The 26671-nt window shown below is 38.2% G+C and overlaps 1 protein-coding gene across 1 annotated transcript; it reads right to left on the bottom strand.

Moving 5' to 3' along the window:
* Positions 1–26671, bottom strand: CTSS (cathepsin S). The gene is made up of 8 exons (XM_061120893.1): positions 26518–26671; positions 25440–25566; positions 22160–22282; positions 21122–21271; positions 15694–15921; positions 14308–14473; positions 12957–13059; positions 1–740 (listed from the first exon to the last, which is right to left on the bottom strand). The coding sequence occupies exons 2-8, from the start codon at positions 25563–25565 to the stop codon at positions 641–643; spliced, it is 996 nt and encodes a 331-aa protein (XP_060976876.1). The 5' UTR covers position 25566; positions 26518–26671; the 3' UTR covers positions 1–640.

The following is a 26671-nucleotide window of genomic DNA, read 5'->3' as shown; positions in this document are numbered from 1 at the left end:
TAATTTGAATTAGTATATTTATTGTTGATCAATAAAATAATTCTTACAAAGTGCTTGAAAATAGATTGTCTCCTTAGCATTTGTCTTCTTTGACATGACTGATATTAAAATATTTACTGATCCTTTTATGTGTAAAGATACAATCTCAGGACATTAATAATCAAATATTTTCTTCCATAAAGTTGCCATAGCACATCACCAGCATATTACAATTTATATTCTCATAACAGATTATAATAGTTACTTAAGAATAAAAGAGAGAAAAAAAAAAAGAATAAAAGAGAATGGTATGTGGTAATGATACAGAGTTGAAAAGATATATATTTATTAAGCATCTATATGCCATCAAGTTTCAACAGCATATTAGGGAACTTAAAAGGACAAATAAGAGTGATAAACATGACAGATTGTCTTAGTTGACTAACTTTCATACAATTATATCTATTGTACATTATTAATTTACTTAGCAAACTTTTCCCCAAGATCTGCAAAGCTAAAAAAAGTAGATGAATCAAACTATACTTTCTGTTAGTAAATATATGTTGATCTTATCATACTTATTTCTACTATTACAGCAGGTAAAATTAAATTATGAGAAAGTGTTTCTTTTTTCTTGAATTGTTATAAAACAAAGAGATTTCTAGATTTCTGGATAAGAAGCATAATTAGCAATCCCACAGTGATTTCCACTATTTCTTGCCATCCGTATATATCCTCGGTCACCAAAGTTGAGGCCCCAGCTTTAGAAAAAAAAGTAACACAAAATTACAAATGAATATAATCAAATCACATTATCAATTTTCAGTCTTAGAGTGCTTTTCTCCTAAAGTGATTATATAAGAGAACCTATAAAGCAAAATTAGAACAACACAACATATAATAATTTCCCCAGTGCTTTCAGGCAATTTTCACAGGATGGTTTGATAGGTTTTAATGCTATATTGATGAATAGATTAATACCTAATTTAATACCTAGGAAAATAATATGTTTCATCACAAACCTATAAATCCTCCTGCTTCTGCAGAGAATGAGTTTTATTATATTTTCCAAGGCTCCATCTTGAAGTATTTTTGTATAATAGGATCACAGGCGATGATTTCCTATCAAACTTCAATTTCTTCAGAGTGTCATGTAGAAATATTTTGAGAGACCACTAGGGAAAAGGCATAGGACAGGGGTTCTCTAAAAGAGTAGCTCTCAAACACCTTTTTGAAGTGGAGCTAAGACTTGTTCATAGTTAAAGCTATCAAAAAAAAAATGGAATATGCTACCTTGGGAGGAGATGAGCTCCCTGGCACTGTCAGTGTTCAATCAGAGGTTTACATAACTTGTTAGAGATGTTGCTAGAGGGGAATTTCTGGGTCAGATAAGGGTTAGAGGAGATCAATGGTTCATGACTTTAACATTTCATGGACTTTAAGAATTTCAAAAACTTTTGCAGATTGACATAAAGTTACCAGTTTTTAAATTAGCAAGTACTAAACATTAAAAAGAAAAACTCTTTATTATCACCATCATATTGTAAAAGAAAGGAAATTTTAACACCAAAAACAAAACTTAAGGGGACATAATCTCCAATCTAAGGATAGTCCTTTGAATCAAATAAATTTAGATTTATGAAAGATTCACCAAAATATTTTTTCTCCCTTTTTCACATACTAGTGAAAAAACTGACAAAATCCTTGCAAGAGAAATGACTTGTGAGGTTCTTTATTATTCTGAGATTTTATAATTATATAATTATACAGATAATTATAATATGCAGCAGTATTCATACTCTGTATGAATTGTGCTATAACTAGCATACAAATAAGAGCATAAAATACTGTGATTTTATTTGAAGAGCAGCAAGAAATTCAGTTGGAAGGAAAATTAAACGTCCTTAGGAAACCAGTGGGAAAAGAAGATAGAAGGTTGGTTTGGGGCCATGTTGTACAGAGCATAGAACTGCAGACTGAGGAACTTGTTTAACTCCCTAGGTAAAGGGAAGTTGTTGCAAATTTTTGCTCAGGACTCAAAGGAAGGTTGTGTTTTTGCCTGCAGTGGAGGGACTAAGACATGCTGGCTTATTGGAAAAAGAAAAGTGGCATAAAAAGTATGCCACTTTAAAATGGCTGTTCTTCAATAGGCCTTAAATGTTCTATGTATCAGCCATTCACTGGACAATCTTCAGGCATTATTTCTTCCTCTCTCTTACCATTTAACACAGTTGTCTACTCTCACCTCAGAGTTCCCTGTGGCTTAGCTGGTAAAGAATCCGCCTGCAATGCGGGAGACCTGGGTTCAATTCCTGGGTTGGGAAGAACCCCTGGAGAAAGGAAAGGCTACCCACTCCAGTATTCTGGCCTAGAGAATTCCATGGACTGTATAGTCCATGGGGTCACAAAGAGTAGGACACAACTGTGATTTTCACTTTCACTACTCTCACCTCACTTCCCTCTTGGCTTTAAAATACTACTGTATCCTGATTTTCTCTTCTCTCTCTGATCACTCTTTCTTAAACTCTCTTATGGGCTTTTTTTTTTTTTTTGCCTTACCACAGGCTTCTCTGGTGGCTCAGTGGTAAAGAGTCTGCCTGCCAAAGCAGGAGATGCAGGAGACACAGGTTTGATCCCTGGGTCAGGAAGATCCTCTGGAGTAGGAAATGGAAACCCACTCCAGTATTCTTGCCTGTGAAATCCCATGGACACAGGAGCCTGGAGGGCTACAGTCTAAAGGGTCCCAAAGAGTCGGACACGTCTAAGCGACTGAGCACCCACGTCATACACATGGCTTGGAGGATCTTAGTTCTCTGATCAAGGATTCAACCAGGGCCCTGCAGTGAAAACACCAAGTCCTAACCACTGGACTTGCAGAGAACTCACTGGGCTCCTTTTTTGATTCCTTTCATTTATTGCCATTCCCGTTTACAATTCTTGAATGCTTCCCTAACACATTGAGAATAAAATCCAAACTCCACCGTCACTTCTCATCAATGGAGGCAGGTTTTTCAGTATCCAGTTTGATAAGCAAAAGCAATAATAAACTCTGGCTAAGCTATTATTAGTATCAATAGCCACCACTTATTGAGCACTTACTCTGTGCTAAGTAGCTTAACATATATTATCTCATTTAATCATCATCCTATGAGGTAGGTATTATCTTCTTTTTACTAAAGAAAAAACAGGCAGAGGTAAAGTGGCTTGCCCAAAGTCATGCAGGTGGTTAATTGCAAAGCAAGGGTTCAAATCTAGGCTTTTATGTCAAAGAATACACTAACTTTTAAACTATCCTTTTTTCTACATTCTTTCTGTTAGTGAGGTAGTATAGGGAATGAAATTCAAACCAGAACATCCAGGATCTTTTTACTGCAAAAAATAGGTAAAAATTTTAGAAAAACTGAGTTTAGACCTAAGTTCTGGTAATGAAAATTGAGTGGAGGTTCTTATGACTAGTAATATGAACTTAGTCAGTGAGATCGAGCTGTCCCTGATCCCATTCAATATCCCAGACCCCATTCAATATTCAATTCAATTCAGTCCCAGTCCCAGAGAAGGTCAACTGGCCCAACTTTGTAGAACATCCCAGACCTCTTTTTGGCTGAGTACTGCTAAATCTGCTTTTAAAAATACAACTGATTAAAAACCTCAAGCTAGATAAATATTTGAGGACAAATTCTTGTCTTCAGAACTGTGCAAGATCAGTTCCAAATGTTCATTCCAGTCCTTACCAAGTTGTTTACTTTTATTAACTCTATAGACCTTTCACTCAAACTGTTCAACTTTGGGCAAGTTTCTTAATTCTCTCAGAATCAGGAGCTTCCTATTCTGTGTTATAGGGATAAAATGCCTATCTCATAGATTACCTTAAAAATTAAATGAGAAAATGTATTTAAAGTGCTTGCACAGTGTCTGTAGTAAATGCTCAACAAGTAGAGATGGCTATTTTTGTTTTTATCCAAGTATAAGCCCATCTGATTGGACTCAAAGGGGAGTCCATCCCCTTTAAAAATATGTAGTGCTTTTCCTAGGGTGACTAACAGTTCCATTTTGCCTAGGATTGTCCTGGTTTTAAAAATAAAGTCCTATGGACTTCCCTGGTGGTGCAGTGGATAAGAATCCACTGACCAATGCAGGGGACATGGGTTTGATCCCTGGTCTTGGAATATTCCACATGCTGCAGAGCAACTAAGCCTGTGTGCTGCAACTACTGAAGCTCAGGTGCCCTAGAGCCTGTGCTCCACAAGAGAAGGCACTGCAGCGAGAACCCTGCACACCGCAAGGAAGAGCAGCCCCAGCTCACTGCAAGCAGAGAGAGCCCATGTAAAGCAACGAAGACCCAGCACAGCCAAACATGAAATAAAGAAGTAATAATAAAGAAACAGCATTTAAAAAATAATAAAGTCTTGTGGCCTGGGAAACGTCTTAGTTGGTAACAAAACAGGGTGTTTGGTTCCTCTACTTTCTCCCTGCATATTACAGACACTAACTTATCAGAAATTCCTTCTAAAATATATGCCGATTTCCTTTCTAACAAATTACAGCCTTGAACTTTCTAGGCTGTGCCAGACACTACTCTAGGCATTAGGATTATGGAGGTAAACAAGGCAGACAGTCTTTTTAAAGCCTATATACATTCTACAGGGGAAACATACAATAACCAAAGAAATATGTAATATGGTATAAGTACTATAAAGAACCTGGAGAAGGGAATGGCTACCTACTCCAGTATTCTTGCCTAGAGAATTCCATCGACAGACCAGCCTGGTGGGCTATAGTCCACAGGGTTCCAAAGAGTTGGACATGACTGAGTGACTAAAACTGTCACCTTCTTTCAGTATAAAGAAAAATAAATGATAAGGGGATGCAGAGTGTTGGGAGTCAGGGCTATATTTTATTTTATTCTTTGGCTGTGCCACATAGCTTGCAGGACCTTAGTTCCCTGGCCAGGTATCAAACGTGGGCCAGAAGTGAAAGCAACGAGTCCCAACCCCTGGGCTGCCGTGGAATTCCCCAGGGTTACATTTTAGATAGTATAGCCAGAGAATGCTTATCTGAGGAAATATGTGAGCAAAGACCTAAGTAAAGTGAAGGTACAAGTGATGCAAAGACCTGGGAAAAGAGCTGGGAATACTCTTGGTATGTCTGAGAAACAGCAACAAGCCTAATGTACCCAAAGCTGAGTGAGAGAGGAGAAAGGAGTTGGAGAGGTGGTTGGAGAGGCAGGTTGAGACCAGATAATGCCATGCTTTACTTACCATGGGTTTTATTCCAAGCGTGAAGGAAGCCATGAGAGGGGTTAGAGTAGAAGAGTAATAAAATCTGTTTTTTTTAATTTAAAAAAGATCATTCGGGCTATTATGTAGAGGACTGACTATAGGCAAAAGAGAGGGAAAGTGACCATCAGTTGGGAGATTACTGCAGTAGACCAAGAGAGATGTGCAGTGGCTTGAACTAGAGTGGTAACAGTAGCGCTATTGAGAAGTAATAAGATTTGGGGTAATTTAGTGATGGTAGAAAGGACGGATTTGCTGATAGATTAGATGTAGGATATCATATGAAGAAAGAAAAGAGGGCTCTAATGTTTTGGCCTGGAGTAAATGCTGTTGCATTTACCAAGATGGAGGAAATTGGGGCAGTAGCAGGGGGCCAAGGGTTCTATTTTGAACATGTTAAACTAAAGAGGTCTAGAGACACACAGGTGGAGAGGTCAAATGGTAGACAGTTGGACATGGAGTCTAACACTCAAGTTATAAAGGTAAGAGTCCCCCAGCACATACATGATGTTTAAAACCATGAGACTAAATGAGATCACCTAAGGAGTGAGCTGAGAGAGATGGGGAACTGAGGTCTAATGTTTAGAAGTAAGAAGTGAAAAAAGGAACTAAGGAACTCAAGAGACTGTGAAGTAGAGTAGAAGGAAAGCCAGAAGAATGCAGTCCTCTGGAAGTTAAATAAAGTGTTTCAAAATGGAGAGAGAAATTATACATCAAATGTTAAGAGAGCAGGTAAGATGAGACTTGAAAACTGTTTAATGAGGCAAGATGGAGGTAAGTGGCAATCTGGGCAAGAGTGATTTCAGTGAAGTGGTGTAATAAATATCTGTCTTGAGTTATAAATCAATAAGCACATTCTTAATCTCTTTATATAGAAATTTCTAAGAAAAATCACTAGGTTAAAACTTTTTTCTTTTTAAATCTTATTTCAGCCTTTGATTCCATTGAGAAGAGGCAGTATGTATGAATTTAATATAGATTCTTATAGTGTTTCATGTAAAACATGTACCCTAACTCTACATTAAAAGTCAGGATCTCTTGAAAGATCAGATAAGTTTTCAGTGAGGGAAAATGGAGTATTCTTTTTTTTCTAGCTTATATTTTAATAACTTAAGGATAAAGAGGAGGTACAGAAATGTCTGTACCCACTCTCAACCCACTCCATCAACTTACTGTATTACCTAGAGGCCCATCTATTTCACAACTGTTTATCTTAGAGAGGCCACCAGGTATCCTGGGTACTTAGTTTTTGGTGTGTATGTTTACATGAGTGTGTGTATGTGAATACGTGTGTGTTTCACACATGTATGTGTGTGTGAATAAAGATCTATTGGGCACATAGTTAATACCTTTAATTTTTTCCTCAGGTCAAAGTTGTCTTATGCCCAATAACTGTGGAGCCTTCATTTCTCATTGATCTGCATATTAAATAAAACTCCTCCCTTTTTTTGCAAAGACAATCTTGGTCCATCTTGAGGGCAGTCTGACCAAATATGTCCTTGTCAGGCTCCTAAATTTTTCTAAGTCTTTGGCAGTTGTATCTCTAGTTCAGCTAGCTTTCTAAGTTTATAGATCTGCCCATCATTGGCAACGTAGACTATCCAAATAACTAAGGATCTTCTTAGGTAGTTTAACCTCAAAAGTCTCTAGTGCCTAATATTTAGGGAGAGGTCCCTGAAGAAATATGTAGTTCATCATTCTTCACTTATATGCTCTAGTTTTATTCCTGGATTCAGTCAAACCATCAGAGGGTTTATAATCAGGTATTTTGCATTATTTTGGCTCCCATAAAATAATTTTTACTCAAGTATATTTTGGTATTAAGTCATTTACCTATATTGCTAGACATTATGAAAGCATTCTGTAAAACTTATAACTGCATTTACATTGGGATATTGCTGAGGGCATAGTTTTCTGTATCAGGTCATATTCTCTTAATAAAGATTTAAAGGAGGAATAATAAAAATAATAATAACTATGATTTATTATACATATTCTGTGTCAGATACTATGTGATAAATGTTTTACATACACTATCTTGTTTAATCCTTAGAGTAATCTTGAGACTATTATTCCCATTTTACAAATGGGAAAACCAAAATTTATTCAAGATATTAAGTAAGATGTTAAATAACCTGCCTAAGGTCACACAGACAGTAAAGGAGCTAGGATTCTAAGTAAGGTCTCCCTGACTTCAAAGTTAATGCTTTTATTTATTATGCTATACTGTATTATAAAAAGGAGCTAAATACTCATGTCCAGAAAGGGAGAAAAATTCAGGGACGTAGAACAGTGTCATATACATACCAAAAAGAGTAAGTAGAAACAAAAGGAAGATTAAAAAAAAGAAGAGGCCAATTAGAGGAAGAATCTACATTCTTTTACTGAAGGTTAACTTGGAAATTTAACATTGGAAATCACATAGAATCTAACCTTTCAGGAGAGCATTAAGAACAAGTTTGATGATATTAAGACGGCTTTGTTTGAGTCAACCTCTGTGGAGCCTGGAATTCATGATTATGTCCAATCTGTCTTTGTTGGGCCAGCAATTGCTGTGGTTGTTCATAACTTCTTCCCTTCCTATCTCACATCTCTTTCCAACAGGCTGCAGTTCTCTCAACTCATTTACTTTCTCTCAGTTCTGGACTTTGGCACATTTACCTTCCTCTGTTCTGATTACCCTTCTTCATCTGGCTATTTCTTTCTCCTCCTTCAAGATTCAGTCAAATAATCTGGCTAAAAGGCCTTCCTAGACTCCCCAGGCTAGGCCAGGTACTCTTCTGTAATTCCACTGAAATGGATGCATACCCCCATCTTAGCATTTACTACATTCTATTGGGATGGTCACCTGTATCAGCCTGTTTCCTTGACTCTACATTTTAGAGCACAAGCATCTTGAAGGATTTTGTTTTTTTAAATTTTTTAGAGTCGCTCAGTCGTGTCTGACTCTTTGCAACCTCATTGACTCTAGAGTCCATGGAATTTTCCAGGCCAGAATACTGGAGTGGGTAGACTTTCTCTTCTCCAGGGGACTCTTCCCAACCTAGGAATTGAACTGGTGTCTCCTGCATTGCAGGGGTATTCTTTACCAACTGAACTATCAGGAAAGCCTCCCCCCCCCCCCACCCCCCTCAAAAAAAACAAAACTTGAAGGATGATAAAGGCTACATTTTTCATTGTCTAACACTATACTTGGTGCATGGTCAGTGCTCAATATATGTTTGTTGAATCAATGTATGAAATGAAGATGTAAACAGGAGCAAGAGACTATTCTACCACTGAGGAGTTTATATTTTAGTGAATGGAGCATGATTTTTAGAAATAGCTATAACAGAAGCTACAATTTGCTAAATGCTATAATAGAATTCATAAAGCATTGCTAGAGCTTAGAAGTTAGAGAAACAATTCTGAGTTAATGAATGGGGTATGGAGGAGATAGCATTCAGGGTAGGTTTTGAAGAATAAATAGAATTTTAATAAGTTTTTTTTTTTTTTACATAATAAGTGGTTTGTTAAAGATGATTTCAAAAATACATAAAGGGAGACAAAGACAACCTTTTTATTTTTTGCTGTGCCACAAGGCATTTAGGATCCCAGTTTTTTTCTTGGCCGTGCGTGGCATGTGGGATCTTAGTTCCCTGACCAGGGTTGGAACCCATATCCCCTGTAGGGGAAGCATGGAATCTTAACTCACTGGACTGCCAGGGAAGTCCCCAAGACAACCATCATTAACACTTGGTATAACTCTTTCTGGTCCTTTAACATAATGTATATCAGAGAAATGAGCTACAAACTTAATACTTATACTGAATATAAATATTGTATTTATATGTATTTTTCCATTTAAATATATATTCCAAGTATTTTATTCAGTTATTGATAATGATCTCAATAAATATAATTTCTAATACATGGGCTCATTATATCATAATTTACTTAATACTACCTATTTTTAGGCATTTCTGGTTGCTTACTAGTTTTCACTATTAAAGAAAAAAAATGCTACATTTACATAAATCAGGTATGAAGTTTTCCCAAAATTCAGGATTATTTTCTTCATATACATTCCAAGAAATGGAAATAATTGGATGAAGAATATGAACAGTTAGAAAGTTCTTGATTCATATTATCAAATTGCTTTCAAGAATTTTTACAATTTTACAAAATTTTACAAAAAATTTTACAAATTTTTGCTTTCAAAAATTTTTTGTAAAAATTTTTACAATCCTTCCACCAGAATGTATGAGGGTGCCCATTTGACCACAGACAGTGGGATTTCTATAGGCAGCAATGGGATTTAAGGGCATTTCAGAAAGATGAAATGGCATAAGTAACAAATGAGAAATAGCTAAGTGTCTCTACATTTAGGGAATGATGAGAAAGTGGTTCACTGTGGCCAGAGTGTGAGTATGGGTATATGAAAATATAGTGGAAGAAATGTCTAGAAGGCTATGTTTAAAGTCACTTAGTGGAGACCCTTGAATGACTGGCCAGAAGTTTAGACTTTATTTTGATGAAAATGGTAGACTATTTAGAATTTTGACCATAGGTTTGGATGATATATATTTTAAGAAGATATTTCCACAGCTGAGTGAGAACTGAATCTGAATTAGATGTCATTAGCAAAGGAAAAGAGAAAACCCATATAAAGTATTATCAGAAGCCTGAAGGACAGGGCTGTGGGTTTAGGGAGAGAAGGAAGAGCACAAGATGACACCAAGGCTTTGATAATCTGAAGATGGTAATGTATTACTAAAAATAGAGAATAATTTTCCCTTTAGCTTATTCTAAAATCTAGACATATTATATCATGATGTATTGTATTTTGTTGTTCTAATTCTCGAGTGGGCTGTGAGCCCTTACAGAATAGGATAACTTCTTACTAATTTTTGTATTTCCAAGGCCTAGATACTGTCTATCTCATTGTAAGATGCCTAGGAAATGCTTATTAAATTAGCAAGTGCTGAGAAGAGGTTTTGAATTAAGACTCTAAATGATGTATGATCTTCGAGAAGAAACTTCAGTAGAGAAGAAAATTTAGCATACCTACTGTAGGGAGTAAATAAGATATATAGAAGTGAAAGTATTGCTCCATTTTAAAAAGCCATCTCTGGTTTGGACCCAAACTGATTAGTGCTGTGAATAGCTTTTAAATGAACCAAGATATTAATCACTTCAACTATTTCCTAAAGGGCCATGCAATCAAGAATATATGTATAATGGAATACTGCTGCTAAATCACTTCAGTCGTGTCCGACTCTGTGCAACCTCATAGACGGCTGCCCACTAGGCTCCTCTGTCCCTGGGATTCTCCAGGCAAGAGTACTGGAGTGGGTTGCCATTTCCTTCTCCGATGCATGAAAGTGAAAAGTGAAAGTGAAATCACTCAGATGTGCCCGACTCTTAGCGACCCCATGGACTGCAGCCTACCAGGCTCCTCCGTCTATGGGATTTTCCAGGCAAGAGTACTGGAATGGGTTGCTATTGCCTTCTCCATAATGGAATACTACTTAACCATAAAAAAGAGTGAAATTTTATCATTTGCCGCAACATGGGTAGACTTGGAGGACATTATGCTGAATGTAATAAGTTAGACAGAGAAAAATAAATACCATATGATATCACTTATATGTGTAATCTAAAAAATACAGTAAACAAATGAGTATAACATAAAAGAAGCAGACTCACAGATATTGAGAACAAAGCAGTGGTTCCCAGTGGGTGTGTGGGGGAGTGGGTGGTACTAACTATTAGGTGTAAGATAGACTCAAGGATGTATTACCCAAACTGGGGAATATAGCTGATAGTTTGTAAAAACTATAAATGGAAAGTAACTTCTAAATATTGCACAAAATAATTTTTAATTAAAAAAATTTTTTTCCTTTGTTGTGCAAAAGCTTTTAAGTTTCATTAGGTCCCATTTGTTTATTTGTGCTTTTATTTCCAATATTCTGGGAGGTGGGTCATAGAGGATCCTGCTGTGATTTATGTCGGAGAGTGTTTTACCTATGTTCTCGTCTAGGAGTTTTATAGTTTCTGGTCTTACATTTAGATTTTTAATCCATTTTGAGTTTATTTTTGTGCATGGTGTTAGAAAGTGTTCTAGTTTCATTCTTTTACAAGTGGTTGACCAGTTTTCCCAGCACCACTTGTTAAAGAGGTTGTCTTTTTTCCCTTGTATATCCTTGCCTCCTTTGTTGAAGAAAAGGTGTCCATAGGTATATATAAGCAAGGTGAAAAGACAGCCTTCAGAATGGGAGAAAATAATAGCAAACAAAGCAACAGACAAAGGATTAATCTCAAAAATATACAAGCAACTCCTGTAGCTCAATTCCAGAAAAATAAATGACCCAATCAAAAAATGGGCCAAAGAACTAAACAGACATTTCTCCAAAGAAGACTTACAGATGGCTAACAAACACATGAAAAGATGCTCAACATCACTCATTATTAGAGAAATGCAAATCAAAACCACAATGAGGTACCATTATACGTCAGTCAGGATGGCTGCTATCCAAAAGTCTACAAGCAGTAAATGCTGGAGAGGGTGTGGAGAAAAGGGAACCCTCTTACACTGTTGGTGGGAATGCAAACTAGTATAGCTGCTATGGAGAACAGTGTGGAGATTTCTTAAAAAACTGGACATAGAATTGTCATATGACCCAGCAATCCCACTTCTGGGCATACACACCGAGGAAACCAGATCTGAAAGAGACACGTGCACCCCAATGTTCATCGCAGCACTGTTTATAATAGCCAGGACATGGAAGCAACCTAGATGCCCATCAGCAGACGAATGGATAAGGAAGCTGTGGTACATATACACCATGGAATATTACTCAGCCGTTAAAAAGAATTCATTTGAATCAGTTCTAATGAGATGGATGAAACTGGAGCCCATTATACAGAGTGAAGTAAGCCAGAAAGATAAAGACCAATACAGTATACTAACGCATATATATGGAATTTAGAAAGATGGTAATGATAACCCTATATGCAAAACAGAAAAAGAGACACAGATGTACAGAACAGACTTTTGGACTCTGTGGGAGAAGGTGAGGGTGGGATGTTTTGAGAGAACAGCATCGAAACATGTATATTATCAAGGGTGAAACAGATCACCAGCCTAGGTTGGATGCATTAGACAAGTGCTCAGGACTGGTGCACTGGGAAGACCCAGAGGGATGGGGTAAAGGGGGAACTGGGAGGGGGGATTGGGATGGGGAATACATGTAAATCCATGGCTGATTCATATCAATATATGGCAAAAACCACTACAATATTGTAAAGTAATTAGCCTCCAACTAATAAAAATAAATGGAAAAAAATTTTTTTTTTTTAATAAAGGGGACCAGCTAGAAAGCTACAGGGTTAGACCAGGCAAGAGATGTCTGAACTAGAGTAATAAATAGAAGAAGTGGAGAGGGAGCAGGATCAAGAACAGACATGACATAAAATTAATTTGACTTATTGCTTGATTAGACCTGGAGGATCTAAGACAAATTCGTGGTATCTAATGGGGTAACCATGTTGTGTTGTGTTGCCTTTGAGTGAGATGGGAAGTTCTGAGAAGAAACAAAATGGTGGGGAGGGTATTGGGTTCCCTGGACATATTAGGTTTGGAGAAATTAAGATACAGAGAAGTGTATGTGTCCAGATACCAATTTTAATTAAATATACATCAAAGTATGAGGACATTACCTGTTTTTCACAAGCCAGTAGTCTCTCCCATCAAGGTTACCATAGCCAACCACTAGTACACCATGATTCACAGTCTGAGTACAGGACGGGTCATAGTAGACACCTGAGAATAACATATGGGTAAAGAAAAAGAGTAAGTGGTGTGTGACACTATCTTATTAGCCTGTTTTGGATATATGTGAGGAACATACACTCTTATGTTTAAACTATTTAAAGTTCATGATTCTTTGCCATCAATGCTATAGTTGTCACAACTGGGTTTTTCTATTGTTTGCTTTTTGGTTTCACAAAGTTTGGCATCAAGTTAATCACAGTTCCCTCAGAAAGCTCCTTTGATGAACTGCCACCTTTTTCCAATTAAGAAAAAATGATTTATTTGGCTGTGTTGTGTCCCAGTTGTAGCCCATGGGATCTTTTGTTGGGTCACAGACCCTCTAGTTGTGGTTCAAGGGCTTAGTTGCTCCACGGCATGTGTGATCTTAATTCCGCCACCAGGGATCAAACCCATGTCTTCTGCATGGCAAAGAAGATTCTTCCCACTGGACCACCGGGGAAGATCCCTAACGTTTTTTAAACTTATATTGTTGTATTTCTTTGTATATATTCCTAAATTGTTATGCATTTTCATCCTTTACTGAATTAAATGATCATTAAGGTGAGGCTTTAAAACAAGATGACAACCTTCTAGTTTGTTTAATATGATGTTCTGTGTTTAGTGGGCGGCCTCCTTGTACTCTGCTGTGCTGCACCTACACGCCACAGTGGACCGGGAGGCTAGGCGCTCAGGCTCTGGACTCAGGCAGCACGGTTTCTCATCCCAGCTGACCACCTGCAGACTGTATGACTTTAGGTAGGTTAACCTGTCTAAGATTTGTTTTTTTCATCTGTAAATAGGGTTATTATAAAGATTAAGGGGCTTCCCAAGTGGTACTAATGGTAAAGAATCCACCTGCCAATGCAGGACACGCAAGAGATAAAAGTTCAATCCCTGGGTCAGGAAGATCCCCGGTTGGAGGAAATGGCACCTTACTCGAGCATTCTGGCCTGGAAAATTCCACGGACAGAGGAGCCTGGAAGGCTATAGTTGATGGGATTGCAAAGAGTCGGACACGACTGAGCAACCAAGCACACATGGGGATTAAATGAGATAATGTGCAGAAAGATTTTAGCACAGGACCTGGCATGCAGTCTTAGTAAATTTTTTCCAGTCTTACTTTACTAATTAGAACCGGGTGTAAAAATATTTAACCTAATCTAGGCATTCAGAAGCAGAGAGATGGGAAAGGAGAACATTCTTTCCTCCGGTGCGAGGGCAGTATAAATCATGAGGGTAATATATCTGGGTTTTTACCAGTTTTGTAGAAGAAGAAAGAAGACTGCTTCGCGTCTATAGCAACAGACACAGGTCCTTTATTGGCCACGGCTTCTTTTAAGGCTTCTTCGCTGCCGAAGGGAAGCTCAATATACCTTGAACACGTGGCAGCTCGATTTTTTACATCATACTGGCACCTTCCATCCTGTGGGGAAAGGATAAGTCAGATAAAGAAGTGGACTTCAACTTCCTTTATAAATTGACGGTATCCTAAGTCTGCATTGCAAATAGGTTTTCTTTTCTCATTCGTCCTTTCAAGTATCTAAGACACTTTCTTATTTAAAAAAAAAGAAATATAAAATCTTCCAAATCCTAGTAGCTCTACGTTTCACCAGTAACAGAGGAAATATAGAACTACTCTATTGCTTTAAATTGTGAACATCTTCATGTGTACAAAAGTTGCCAGGGTAAAGTCTCTCAGACTCTAGGTGGATTGTTAGGGAAATACTACATTAAGACTCTAGACTAGAGCTTTAAAAACTTTTTGATGGTATAATGCCTGGAAGATCTGCAGATTAAATATTGGTTTGACTGTTTAGTTGCTAAGTCGTGGCTGACTCTTTTGTGACCCCATGGACTATAGGTGGCAGCTCCTCTGTCCACGGGGTTTTCCAGGCAAGAATACTGGAGTGGGTTGCCTTTCCCTCCTCCAGGGGATCTTCCTGAACTCACGTCTCCTGCATTGACAGGTAGATTCTTTACCACTAAGCCACCAGGGAAGCCCAAATATTGGTTTAAAAATATCTTAAGTGAGAAAGGGGAAGTTGCAAATTCATGTTTGTTGTGTATACAACTAGGTTTTAAAAATGCCTTATAGGAAAAAGAACTTGAAAGAAATAAACCAAAATAATAGTGGTTAAGGTAGGAGGGTTTGAATGATATTTTTATCTTTTCTAAATTTTCTGTCCTATCATTTAACAAAATGTGTGTGAGACTTGGAGACAGAGGAGGGCATTATTTAGCTTTTTAGTAAGGTAGAAGAACTGTGTGGTTGATGATCTGAGAATAAGGTTGAGCACAGGAATCTGCAGGACAAAAAAGTTTAAATACCAGGCAGATATACAAAGAATTTTAAGGAAGGTTTGCTGAAAATCCATTTTTAAGCATGAACTCCACCTGCTTGTTTTAAATTATTGTGCCAGTGATAAATTAAGAAGGCTGCTGCATAAGAAAGAGAACTCTTGAGAATTTAAGAATTCTTGATTGAGGTTCGTTCTACACACATACACACACACACACACACACACACACACACCACGCAGCACTGCTTCTCAAGCACTTGGCTTGGTGATAAGTTTGGTATAGTGAGTTGGAGGGATAACATAAGGTCAAGGGGCAGCACAAAAAGTTAACTTGCGGGCACACCATGGCTTTGTAGGGATAGGAAGCGTCTGAATCGATGCCATTGTTGTCAATGATATATTGGAAAGCCTCTGTCATGAAGCCGCCATTGCAGCCTTTATTCCCATATTTTACAGTTGAGCAGTCCACCAGGTTCTGTGCACTCAGAGACACCAGCTTTCCTGTTTTCAGCTTCACTTGTGCTTCCAGGGCTCCCACAGCGCTGAAAGCCCAACAAGCACCACAGGCACCCTACAACAGAGACAAAGTCACGAGGGCAATCACAGTTAGTAAGGGTGGCTTCCATAACGCAAACTGGGCAACTCCCAACGTGTCAGCACTTCCATCAGTTCAGGAAGAGCTCCCCCTCTACTGTCTCCCCTCCCCTTAGACCCTGGCAATGAAGATCGAACACTTGATCATTCTCTGGAACAAGGTCTAACTTTAGTAAATATTTATGAATGGCTGATCTCACAGCATAATTGCCAAATTCAAATATGTTAAGAAACAGTATTTACTGAACATGTACCAAATACCAGCTATTTTCACCCCATAAAAGGGGAGATAGATGCCAACAGGAAAGGGATTTTTGAGAGGAACCAGGATGATTCCCTTGACCTAAAACACCCTTCCTTCTGCCAAATGTTGCCTGAAAGATAAGACTAGCATTTTTTGGACATTTTTAGCTTTAGAATTTTTTTGATCACAAGTTATTTTACTGGGAAGCATAAATAGGAAAACAGAAAGCTGCTTTAGTTTAAAAAGGTGCAGAGGGGCCAGAGCCACATCATAACTGCGTTCCCTCTCCTCCTCTTATTCCACTTGGCTGTCTATTGGAAGGAAGCAAGTTCAGCCTGCTTTTGGTTAAAGTAAAATCACCCACTGAAATGCAAGCACTCAGAGAAAGGAGCTCTTAAAATTATTAATATTTATAGTGAACACTTAGATGGGCAGTTATTGGGTCTTCTCAAACTTTTAGAGAATTCCACTAAGAAACTCAAAACTAGTTGAAAGAAAAATATCTAGATGGAAAAGAATTATGAGATTAGCAGTATCATTCGTTTCCTAATTTTTATATTTTTCTTTGGTAACAGGCTTGGGACAGCTTCACAGGACATTGATTCTTCTCCCTTATCCTGACCTCCAAGGTGATATATATGTTTTATCCTTGCGTGCTAAGTTGCTTCAGTCGTGTCTGACTCTTTGCAACCCTCTGGACTGTAGCCTGCAAGGCTCCTCTGTCCATGGGATTCTCCAGGCAAGGATACTGAAGTGGATTGCCGTGCTCATCTCCAGGGGATCTTTCCAACCTAGGGATTGAACCCGCATCTCGTGTGTCTCCTCCAATTGCAGGCAGGTTCGTTACCACTAGCACCGCCACCTAGGAAGCCTTTTATCCTTCGGGTCAGTTCAGTTGAGTTCAGTCACTTAGTCGTGTCCGACTCTTTGTGACTCCATCAATCGCAGCACACCAGGCCTCCCTGTCCATCACCAACTCCCAGAGTTTACCCAAGCTCATGTCCATTGAGTCAGTGATGCCATCCAGCCATCTCATCCTCTGTCGTCCCCTTCTCCTCCTGCCCCCAATCCCTCCCAGCATCAGGGTCTTTTCTAATGAGTCAACTCTTTGCATGAGGTGGCCAAAATATTGGAGTTTCAGCTTCAGCATCAGTCCTTCCAATGAACATCCAAGACTGATCTCCTTTAGGATGGACTGGTTGGATCTCCTTGCAGTCCAAGGGACTCTCAAGAGTCTTCTCCAACACCACAGTTCAAAAGCATCAATTCTTTGGTGCTCAGCTTTCTTCACAGTCCAACTCTCACATCCATACATGACCACCGGAAAAACCATAGCTTTGACTAGACGGACCTTTGTTGGCAAAGTAATGTCTCTGCTTTTTAATATGCTATCTAGATTGGTCATAACTTTCCTTCTAAGGAGTAAGCGTCTTTTAATTTCATGGCTGCAATCACCATCTGCAGTGATTTTGGAGCCCAGAAAAATAAAGTCTGACACTGTTTGCACTGTTTCCCCATCTATTTCCCATGAAGTGATGGGACCAGATGTCATGATCTTAGTTTTCTAAATGTTGAGCTTTAAGCCAACTTTTTCACTCTCCTCTTTTACTTTCATCAAGAGGCTTTTTAGTTCCTCTTTACTTTCTGCCATAAGGGTGGTGTCATCTGCATATCTGAGGTTATTGATATTTCTCCCCGCAATCTTTTTATTTTTTTATGTGTGTAATAAAGTTTTATTAAAGTATAAAGGAGATAGAGAAAGCTTCTGATATAGGCATCAGAAGGGGGCAAAAGAGTACCCCCTTTGCTAGTGTTAGCAATGGAGTTATATACTCTCCAATGAATCCAAAGAATATCTGGAGGTTGTAAAGACCTCACCAGAACCACTCCCATAATTTACATTTTAAGATAACAGAGTTGGCTAGAAGGTTTAATCCAAAGATTGTCCTCAGGCAGGATACATCCTTGTAAAGACCAGACCTACTCCCATAATTTATGTTTTAAAAGATAACAGAATTAGCCAGAGGGTTTAATCCAAAGACTGTCCTCAGGCAGGATACCTTATTGTTATATAATCCTAAGGAATGTAGAGGAAAAAAAGTAAAAAAGTTTGTCCTTTCTTCCTCCTTGAATATCCCAGACCTCTCTCTCCTTGGGGACCCCTAGACTTCTTATCAACTTGCCTAGGAAATGACTCTCTCATTCCCCCCTTTTCTTTTAGGGGAATTATGTTGCCTAGGGAAAAGGGGCGTCGTTCTCATTCCATAACTGCTTCCGAGCTGACAAGGGGCGTTGTCCCTAAATTGGTGAGGCAACATATTCTCCTAATCCTCATAGTGAGGATATCTGATCCAGGGGCTCCAAGTAATAGTTGGAGGAGGCTGTGGCACTCATAGGAGCTCGGACAACTACTTGTAAATTAAAAGCTTTTAGACGGTTAGAAAACCCCATTATACAGTTACAGATGTAAGGCAAAATAGTCATTAAACCAAGTTAAAATAAAAATGAAAAGTCACATTATGTCCATAGTTACATCAGTCCATCTTAAGGTTGTTAGATGTCATCAGTTTGAGAAGAGGCATCACATGTGATTGTTGTCGAAGGTATTAGCAGACTTGGAGAAAGTCTTTTCCTTGAAGTGGAGATGTCCACCATGGGACGCCTTCCACAGATGAAGAGGGGATTGCTCCGCAGACCCAGCAGTTAGACCGATTGTGGAATGCAGCATAGGAGTGAGCCCAGGACAGGAAGGCATTGTCTTGAGGATCAAACGGCAGACTCGGGATTTCTGGAGTCAGCAGAAGTAGGCTCACATAGATTATCAGGCCCATCTTGTCCTGAAGGATCCCGGACGAGCCCCCAAATGAAAGGTTGTTGCTGAACGATAAGATAAGACGCGGGATTCTTGGCCTCCGGAGGAGACGAATTCAATCCGGGGCCAGAGACGAGGCTGGATCGCTCAGAGCTTTTGTGTAATAAAGTTTTATTAAAGTATAAAGGAGATAGAGAAAGCTTCTGACATAGGCATCAGAAGGGGGCAAAAGAGTACCCCCTCCCCGCAATCTTGATTCCAGCTTGTGCTTCTTCCAGCCCAGCGTTTCTCATGATGTACTCTGCATATAAGATAAATAAGCAGGGTGACAATATACAGCCTTGACGTACTCCTTTTCCTATTTGGAACCAGTCTGTTGTTCCATGTCCAGTTCTAAATGTTGCTTCCTGACCTGCATATAAGTTTCTCAAGAGGCAGGTCAGGTGGTCTGCTATTCCCATCTCTTTCAGAATTTCCCACAGTTTATTGTGATCCACACAGTCAAATGCTTTGGCGTAGTCAATAAAGCAGAAATAGATGTTTTTCTGAACTCTCTTGCTTTTTCGATGATCCAGCAGATGTTAGCAATTTGATCTCTGGTTCCTCTGCCTTTCCTAAAATCACCTTGAATATCTGGAAGTTCATGGTTCACATATTACTGAAGCCTGGCTTAGAGAATTTTGAGCATTACTTTACTAGTGTGTGAGATGAGTGCAATTGTGCGGTAGTTTGAGCATTCTTTGGCCTTGCCTTTCTTTGGGATTGGAATGAAAATTGACCTTCTCCAGTCCTGTGGCCACTGCTGAGTTTTCCAAATTTGCTGGCATACTGAGTGCGCACTTTCACAGCGTCCTCTTTCAGGATTTGAAATAGTTAAACTGGAATTCTATCACCTCCACTAGCTTTGTTCATAGTGATGCTTTCTAAGGTTCACTTGACTTCACATTCCAGAGTGTCTGGCTCTAGGTGAGTGATCACACCTTCGTGATTATCTGGGTCGTGAAGATCTTTTTTGTACAGTTCTTCTGTGTATTCTTGCCACCTCTTCTTAATATTTTCTGCTTCTGTTAGGTACATACCATTTCTGTCCTTTATCAAGCCCATCTTTGCATGAAATGTTCCCTTGGTACCCCTAATTTTCTTGAAGAGATCTCTAGTCTTTCCCATTCTGTTGTTTTCTTCTTATTTCTTTGCATTGATCGCTGAGGAAGGCTTTCTTATCTATCCTTGCTATTCTTTGGAACTCTGCATTCAAATGGGAATATCTTTCCTTTTTTCCTTTGCTCTTCGCTTCCCTTCTTTCACACCTATTTGTAAGGACTCCTCAGACAGCTATTTTGCTTTTTTGCATTTCTTTTCCATGGGGATGGTCCTGATTCCTGTCTCCTGTACAATGTCATGAACCTCCGTCCATAGTTCATCAGGCACTCTGTTTATCAGATCTAGTCCCTTAAATCTATTTCTCACTTCCACTGTATAATCATAAGGGATTTGATTTAGGTCATACCTGAATGGTCTAGTTATCCCTAATTAATTTAGGATTTTTATAGCTTTGTTTTTAATAAGCAAATTAAAGGAAATAAAAAAAATATAGGAACACGTTTATAAAGCCCATATTTCTTATCTTAGCAATGTAAGCCTAGTCAAAACTAACTTGACTGGTACAATACTGGTCACATTTAGCTTTAGTTATTTCCTCTCCATCAATCCTGAAATTCCTAAGTGAGATGGAGGAATAAACTTTTTGATTGAAATTTTCTCACACATATGATACTATTTCTCAAGTAACTGACTGGTGAAGGGTCCAGTGCAGTTGATGGACAGTAAGAACACTAAAAGTCTTTCTTAAAGACCCATTTGCTAAGTTCACAGTTTTTTGCTTAGTCAAATATGACTCTAACTGTTGGTATTCTCAGCACTATGGGAAATTTAAAAAGTATGATGTGTGGTCCAGGCTCTTCAGAAGGTCATAGTGTAGTTGGGAAGATAAGAATAGCAAACATATTTAGAAAATAACCTAAGGGACTATGAGATTCACTGATAAATGATATAGATAGACTAAGTATTTAAGGAAGAGAGACCTCTACCTGCAGTACAGAGACCTCTACCTGAGGTACTTACCTGGTATTTCACTTCAGTAACACACCCCTTCTCTCTCCAGTCCATAGAATCAGGCAATTTCTGATTAGGGTTTGACTTGTAAGTGACATTTCTTGGCCATTGGCTGGGAACTCTCAAGGAACTCATCAAAGATATCACTTCTTCACTGGTCTACAAAGGTATACACATATGTCCTTTCACTTATATCCATCTGGTCAATATCTTGAAAATTATAACTGTGAATATATTTAACAACTGAGAAAAAGTAGTGGTAGTTGTGATTAACATAGGTAACTATCTGGTAGGTGAATTATCCAGGTCTCTTTAGTCCTACACTTTGCCGTTAGCATCCCAGTCAGACATTGGGAAGGAGAAGAAGAAAAGATAAAAAACTAAAAGTTATAGAGAGGCATATTTTTCTTTCAAAGCAGGGCAGAATTTTATAAGAAGGGTCTCTAAAAAGTGGACTAAACTGGTTTTGCTTATGAGAAAGAACTGTAAAAGATTCCTGCATTTAATCCAGTTAGGGTGTTCCCTTCCAAGGGGTACCATGATTCTTAATTTTGGCCACAGTGAAAATTTTTTCTAATATAGAGCAGAGTCTAATAACTAATGAAAGGTTACTTTATATTAATGCCCACATTCCCCCATTGAGAAAGCAGGTGGACCATATTAAATTATCAGCTTAGATTTACATAAGTATGGTGATATATTCTAAAATGTTGTGAGTAGTCTTTAGGCAATATTTTCTAGAATTCACAAAAGTAAAATTAATGGTGGTCTGTGAGTTTAAAATATTCCCCTAAAACAACACCAAAAACAAACAAAAATAAAAATAAAATATTCCCCTAAAGAAGGGATATATTAAGGAAAGTGGTCACAGTGTAGATCAATAAGCAATCTGCAAATTCTTATGTCCCTAAATTCTATTTTCTAATTTTATGTTCATATACATATAAAACATTCCTTTGTTGTTTACCTTCAAATTGACTTTGGGGAGACAGAAATCCAAATCATCTTACCCAAAGATGAATGTAGGATTATTGATAATTTACCTACCATGTCTCCCAGGTGGTTCATGCCTAGATCATATGAATGCATTCCCATTGAATGCTCCAGATTGTGAAGCATAACAGTTTTCAGATTCTTTTCCCAGATGAGACGCCGTGCTACTTCCTCATCCTGAAATGAAAAAGAAACGTCATTATACCGAATCCTGCACAAATGTGCTCAATAATGAAAACAGACATATTATGAAGCATTCCATTAAATGTGGATCTGTCTGGGAGCATGCAAATAAGTGAATATGAATAAATAAATGTAACTGGGAAAAGCTGCACACCAGTCTTAACTCTTCCTCATAAGTGCTCTCTTGGTGATTAATATCATTTTAGATATGTACAATGAACTTCCTCAATATGCTAGAAAGTTGTTTTTGTTTTAGAAATTGCACTACAATATTGTAAAGTAATTAGCCTCCAACTAATAAAAATAAATGGGAAAAAAAAAGAAACTGCAATTTGTTGAAGTACATTCTTTGTAAGTGGTAAACTCACTTAATCATTATAAGCCTTTTAAAACATCTTAAAAAAAAAAATATATATATATATAATTGATTATTTATTTATTTAGCTGCACTCTGTCTTAGGTCTTAGAAGATCCTGCAGGGTCTTTGTTAGAGCATGTGGGATCTTTAGTTGTGGCATGTGGGATCCAGTTCTCTGACCAGGGATTGAACCGGAGCCCACTGCATTGGGAGCAGGGAGTCTTAGCCACTGGACCACCAGGGAAGTCCCTACCCTCACTCTTGAAAAATAGTTTAGTCTGATTATAAATTTATAGCTGTTTTTCTTCAGTTATTTGAAGGTATTTCTGAATTGCCTTCTGGTATCTATTATTGTAGATTAGAGGTCTATTGTCAGTCTAATTGTTGTAATGTTTCTAACTTCAGTAACTTATACGATTTTCTTTTTCTCTTTGATATTTTGCAGCTTCACTACATGTTTGTGGATATGGGTTTCTTTATATTCCTCTGTGTAGTAGTTTTTACTGAAAAGCACTTTTGACTAGAGGATTCAGGAACATTCTTTTTTCCGTATCTGGAAAATTCTCAACCGGTATCTCTTCAAATATTGCTTCTGCATCATCATTCCATCAGATGTATTTGGAGCCTCAAACTTTCTTTAATCTCTTTTACTTGCATTTTCATAGTTTTCCCATTTTATTTTTGTGTGCGGCCTTCTTGGTGGATGCCTCAGTACTATCTTCCAGATCTGATTCTATCCAGCTCTTTCCAGTTTGGAGTTTACCCCTTTTATTGAGTTCTTATTTCAATGACTCTATTTTTTCATTTCTGAGGTTTCTAATTGGATTTCTAATACATCTCACAATTTCTTTTTCATTCATGTAGATATCATTCCATTATTCATACTTTTAAAAATAAGTTTGGTCCTATTATCTTAATTTTATCCAGCATAAATTCATATTCAGGCTATTGATTTTCTTGCCCTCCAGGAGCTTAATTTACATAGAATGCAATATACATGGTGCCTCTTAGAATTGCTGACCCTCACCTCCACCCACAAGGCCATAGTTTACAACAAGCCATAGCCCAGTGAGCAGTCAGCAACAACTCTTTTCTGTCTAATTTCATTGAGTGTTAGAACCCAGGCCTAAGCACTGGTTCTAGGCAGTAAGTCTAGGTAGTAAGTCTAAGCAGTCCCTCTGCCTTCAAGCAAGATTTTACTGTTATCCTAGTAAAAGACATATACAGATATACTTCCAAACCACTAGAGTGAACAATAAAATAAAGATAAATCTAATGAAGTACAGGAAATGGAAAAAAAAGAGAACTGTGAGATAGATCTTAATAGTGGAGTACTAATCAAAAGTCACTTTCACTCCTCCTGATGGACTAGAATCATTAAAAAGTAAGATAACATTCATTTAACCAGATAGTGGTGCTAATTGTACATCTAACTGTGGTTAACATGGAAATTAGAGGCCTGAAATTCCCCCATAAAGGGGAAAGGGTGAGGGTGAAATTCATCACTACTAAGAAAACAACTCAGGGCATTTTTATACAAAAATCATATATCAAATAAATAAATTTATATATAATCTTTGCTTACAAACTCATATATTATAGTTTTAGGAGGAGAAGGAAATAGCAACCCACTCCAGTAAACTTGCCTGGAGAATCCCATGGACAAAGGAGCCTGGCAGGCTACAGTCCATCGGGTCACAAGAGTCGGATACGACTTAGCGACTAAATCATCGTAGTTTTAGGACTTAGTTATTTGAAGCACCAGGGCTAAGTATTAAACGCAATTAAGAAGTATGTTTAGAAATAAAAACAAAAGTACAAAGTGGGAAGTGAGAGTCAAGAAATAACATCTGCCACTGCTTCTCTGTGCCAGGGACTGACAACAGGTCTTTTAGTTCCTCAAACGTGCACTCTTTCCCTCTTGGCCTGGGACCTTCCTATGTGAGGTCTTCCCTGACCGTACTGTCACAGGTGTAAGACAATCACTCCCAACCCCTCACAGCCATCACTCAAGACCCTCCTCCAACCCCCTAAGTCTTGTTTTATTTTTTTCCACTGTTCGCATCATATTGTTGTTCAGTGGCTAAGTCATGTCCAGCTCTGTGCGATCCCATGTACTGCAGCACGCCAGGCTTCCCTGTCCTTCACTATCTCCCTGAGTTTGCTGAAACTCATCGCCATTATATATCTGCTTATTTATTTACTTCTTTCCTATCTCTCCTTTTAGAACATAAGTGCCCTAAAAATAGGAAATTTTTGTTTCCTGATGAAATTCTAGTGCCAAGAACAGAATCTGGCAAGAAAATGAGTGTGTAACATTTATTGAAGACACTGCTTGTCAAAATATATAGGGGAGGGACTTCCCTGGTGGTCCAGTGGTGAAGATTCCATGCTCCCAGTGCAGGGGGTGGGGGTGGGGCAGAGTTCGATCCCCAGTCAGAGCCCTAGATCACATAGGCTGCAACTGAGAGTTCACATCCTGCAAGTAAGGCCTGGTGATAGTCATTCGGTTGTGTCCGACTCTTTGTGACCCCATTAACTGTAGCCTGCCAGGCTCCTATACTATCCATGGAATTTTCCAGGCAAGAATACTGGAATGAGTTGCCATTCCCTTCTCCCAGGGATCTTCCTAACCCAGGGATTGAAGCCGGGTCTCCTGCTTTGTAGGTGCATTCTTGTGAGCCACCTGGGAAGCCCCCAAATCTGGTGCAGTCAAATAAATAAATATTTCTTTTAAGAGAACATGTAGGGTATTTGAGTAAAAGCAAACTGCTCAAGTGGCAGCCCATCTACCTTTTCTTTGTATTGTTTCCCATAGGTTTTCTTCCAGAGATCCCAGTGATGATCCAGAGTGGGGTCTCTGTGCACTTGTGCCAATGCAGAGGAGCCCAGCAGGAGTGCCCACACCAGCCATTTCATTCTGTTAAAGGAAAGATGACATAGGAAGACTCAACATTAGCTGCATCTAATGTGACCGTACTTTTTTCTCAACAAGAAGCAGCAATGCAGAGGCTGTCAAAGAGACAGAATGTTACAAATCAGAATCATGCAGGAAACTTTCTGGATTATATAGTGACAGGGAGTAACTGCAGGTTTTTGTCTGAAATGCCACTTCCAATTCTAAATAGCATTTGATTTTCAAAAAATTTCCTGATATCTGGTAAACCAAATTTACATCCAAATTTGGGAGGATGTGGAGATGAGGGAAGCAGAGACTTTACAGGATTTGACAACAAATCTAATCAAGGGAAATCCTCTTTTCTCTGTTCCAAAATATTAATAATATTTAAGAAGAAGGCAAAACTTTGAAAAAATCAGTTTATCTTGGTAATTTTTGAATACACAAGCTCTTCTTAACTGGTCTATTCAAATATCCACAACCGTCAGAGGTAGTTAAAAGACAACTCCTATGTACTACTTTCACATCCTTGGATCATTTTACCTTTTTATCCCTAAAAATCAAAATATCTGCTTTAAAAGAAGCGTTAAGTACTTTTGAAAATGTAAATTCTCTATTTAATACAAAGAGACTGTAACAGAAATTCAGTGACTAACTCCCTCAAACTGGATTCTACTTTCTTTTCCACTTCTTTTAAATTCAAAACAGCTGTATTTTTAACCATATAAATCTTCAAATTATAGTCCAAAGAAAGCTATGTGTTAGCCTCAGGATTTAGATATTCAAGCCGACACTGAACTTTTCAAAAATGGATTCTTTTTAGTCAAAAAAATAAGAGGCAAATTGAGCGACAATGATTGTTTAGTTTACTTCCTGAAAGAAACGATGTAAAACCTGGCAGGCAGAGCAAGCTAAAAACACCAATGAAAGGTTTAAGGACCAAGTAGGAGAAAAAGAACAGACAGTACATACGTGATAGACTAAGCAGGTGCTCCCAAACTAAGAATGTTGATGGTGGGCTCTCTCCAAAGTTTTCAAAGGCAGCAGTGAGACTTCAGCTAAAGTGACTTTAAAAAGAAATTGGAACTTGTCACATGAGGCATCCACAATGAGGAAGTGAACTTTC

This window comes from Dama dama, chromosome 20 (genome assembly GCF_033118175.1).
Source record: "Dama dama isolate Ldn47 chromosome 20, ASM3311817v1, whole genome shotgun sequence".
NCBI classification, from domain to species: Eukaryota; Metazoa; Chordata; class Mammalia; order Artiodactyla; family Cervidae; genus Dama; species Dama dama.
This window is presented reverse-complemented; position numbering and strand designations above follow the sequence as displayed.

Bases quoted from the DNA above. Each gene is read 5' to 3' on its own strand.
- CTSS (XM_061120893.1), bottom strand. From the start codon at position 25,565: ATGAAATGGCTGGTGTGGGCACTCCTGCTGGGCTCCTCTGCATTGGCA. The intron at 22,283-25,439 runs GTAGATGGGCTG...TTTTCATTTCAG, and splicing joins GGAAACAATACAAAGAAAAG to GATGAGGAAGTAGCACGGCG. The intron at 21,272-22,159 runs GTAGGTAAATTA...ATACCTTTGTAG, and splicing joins TGAACCACCTGGGAGACATG to ACCAGTGAAGAAGTGATATC.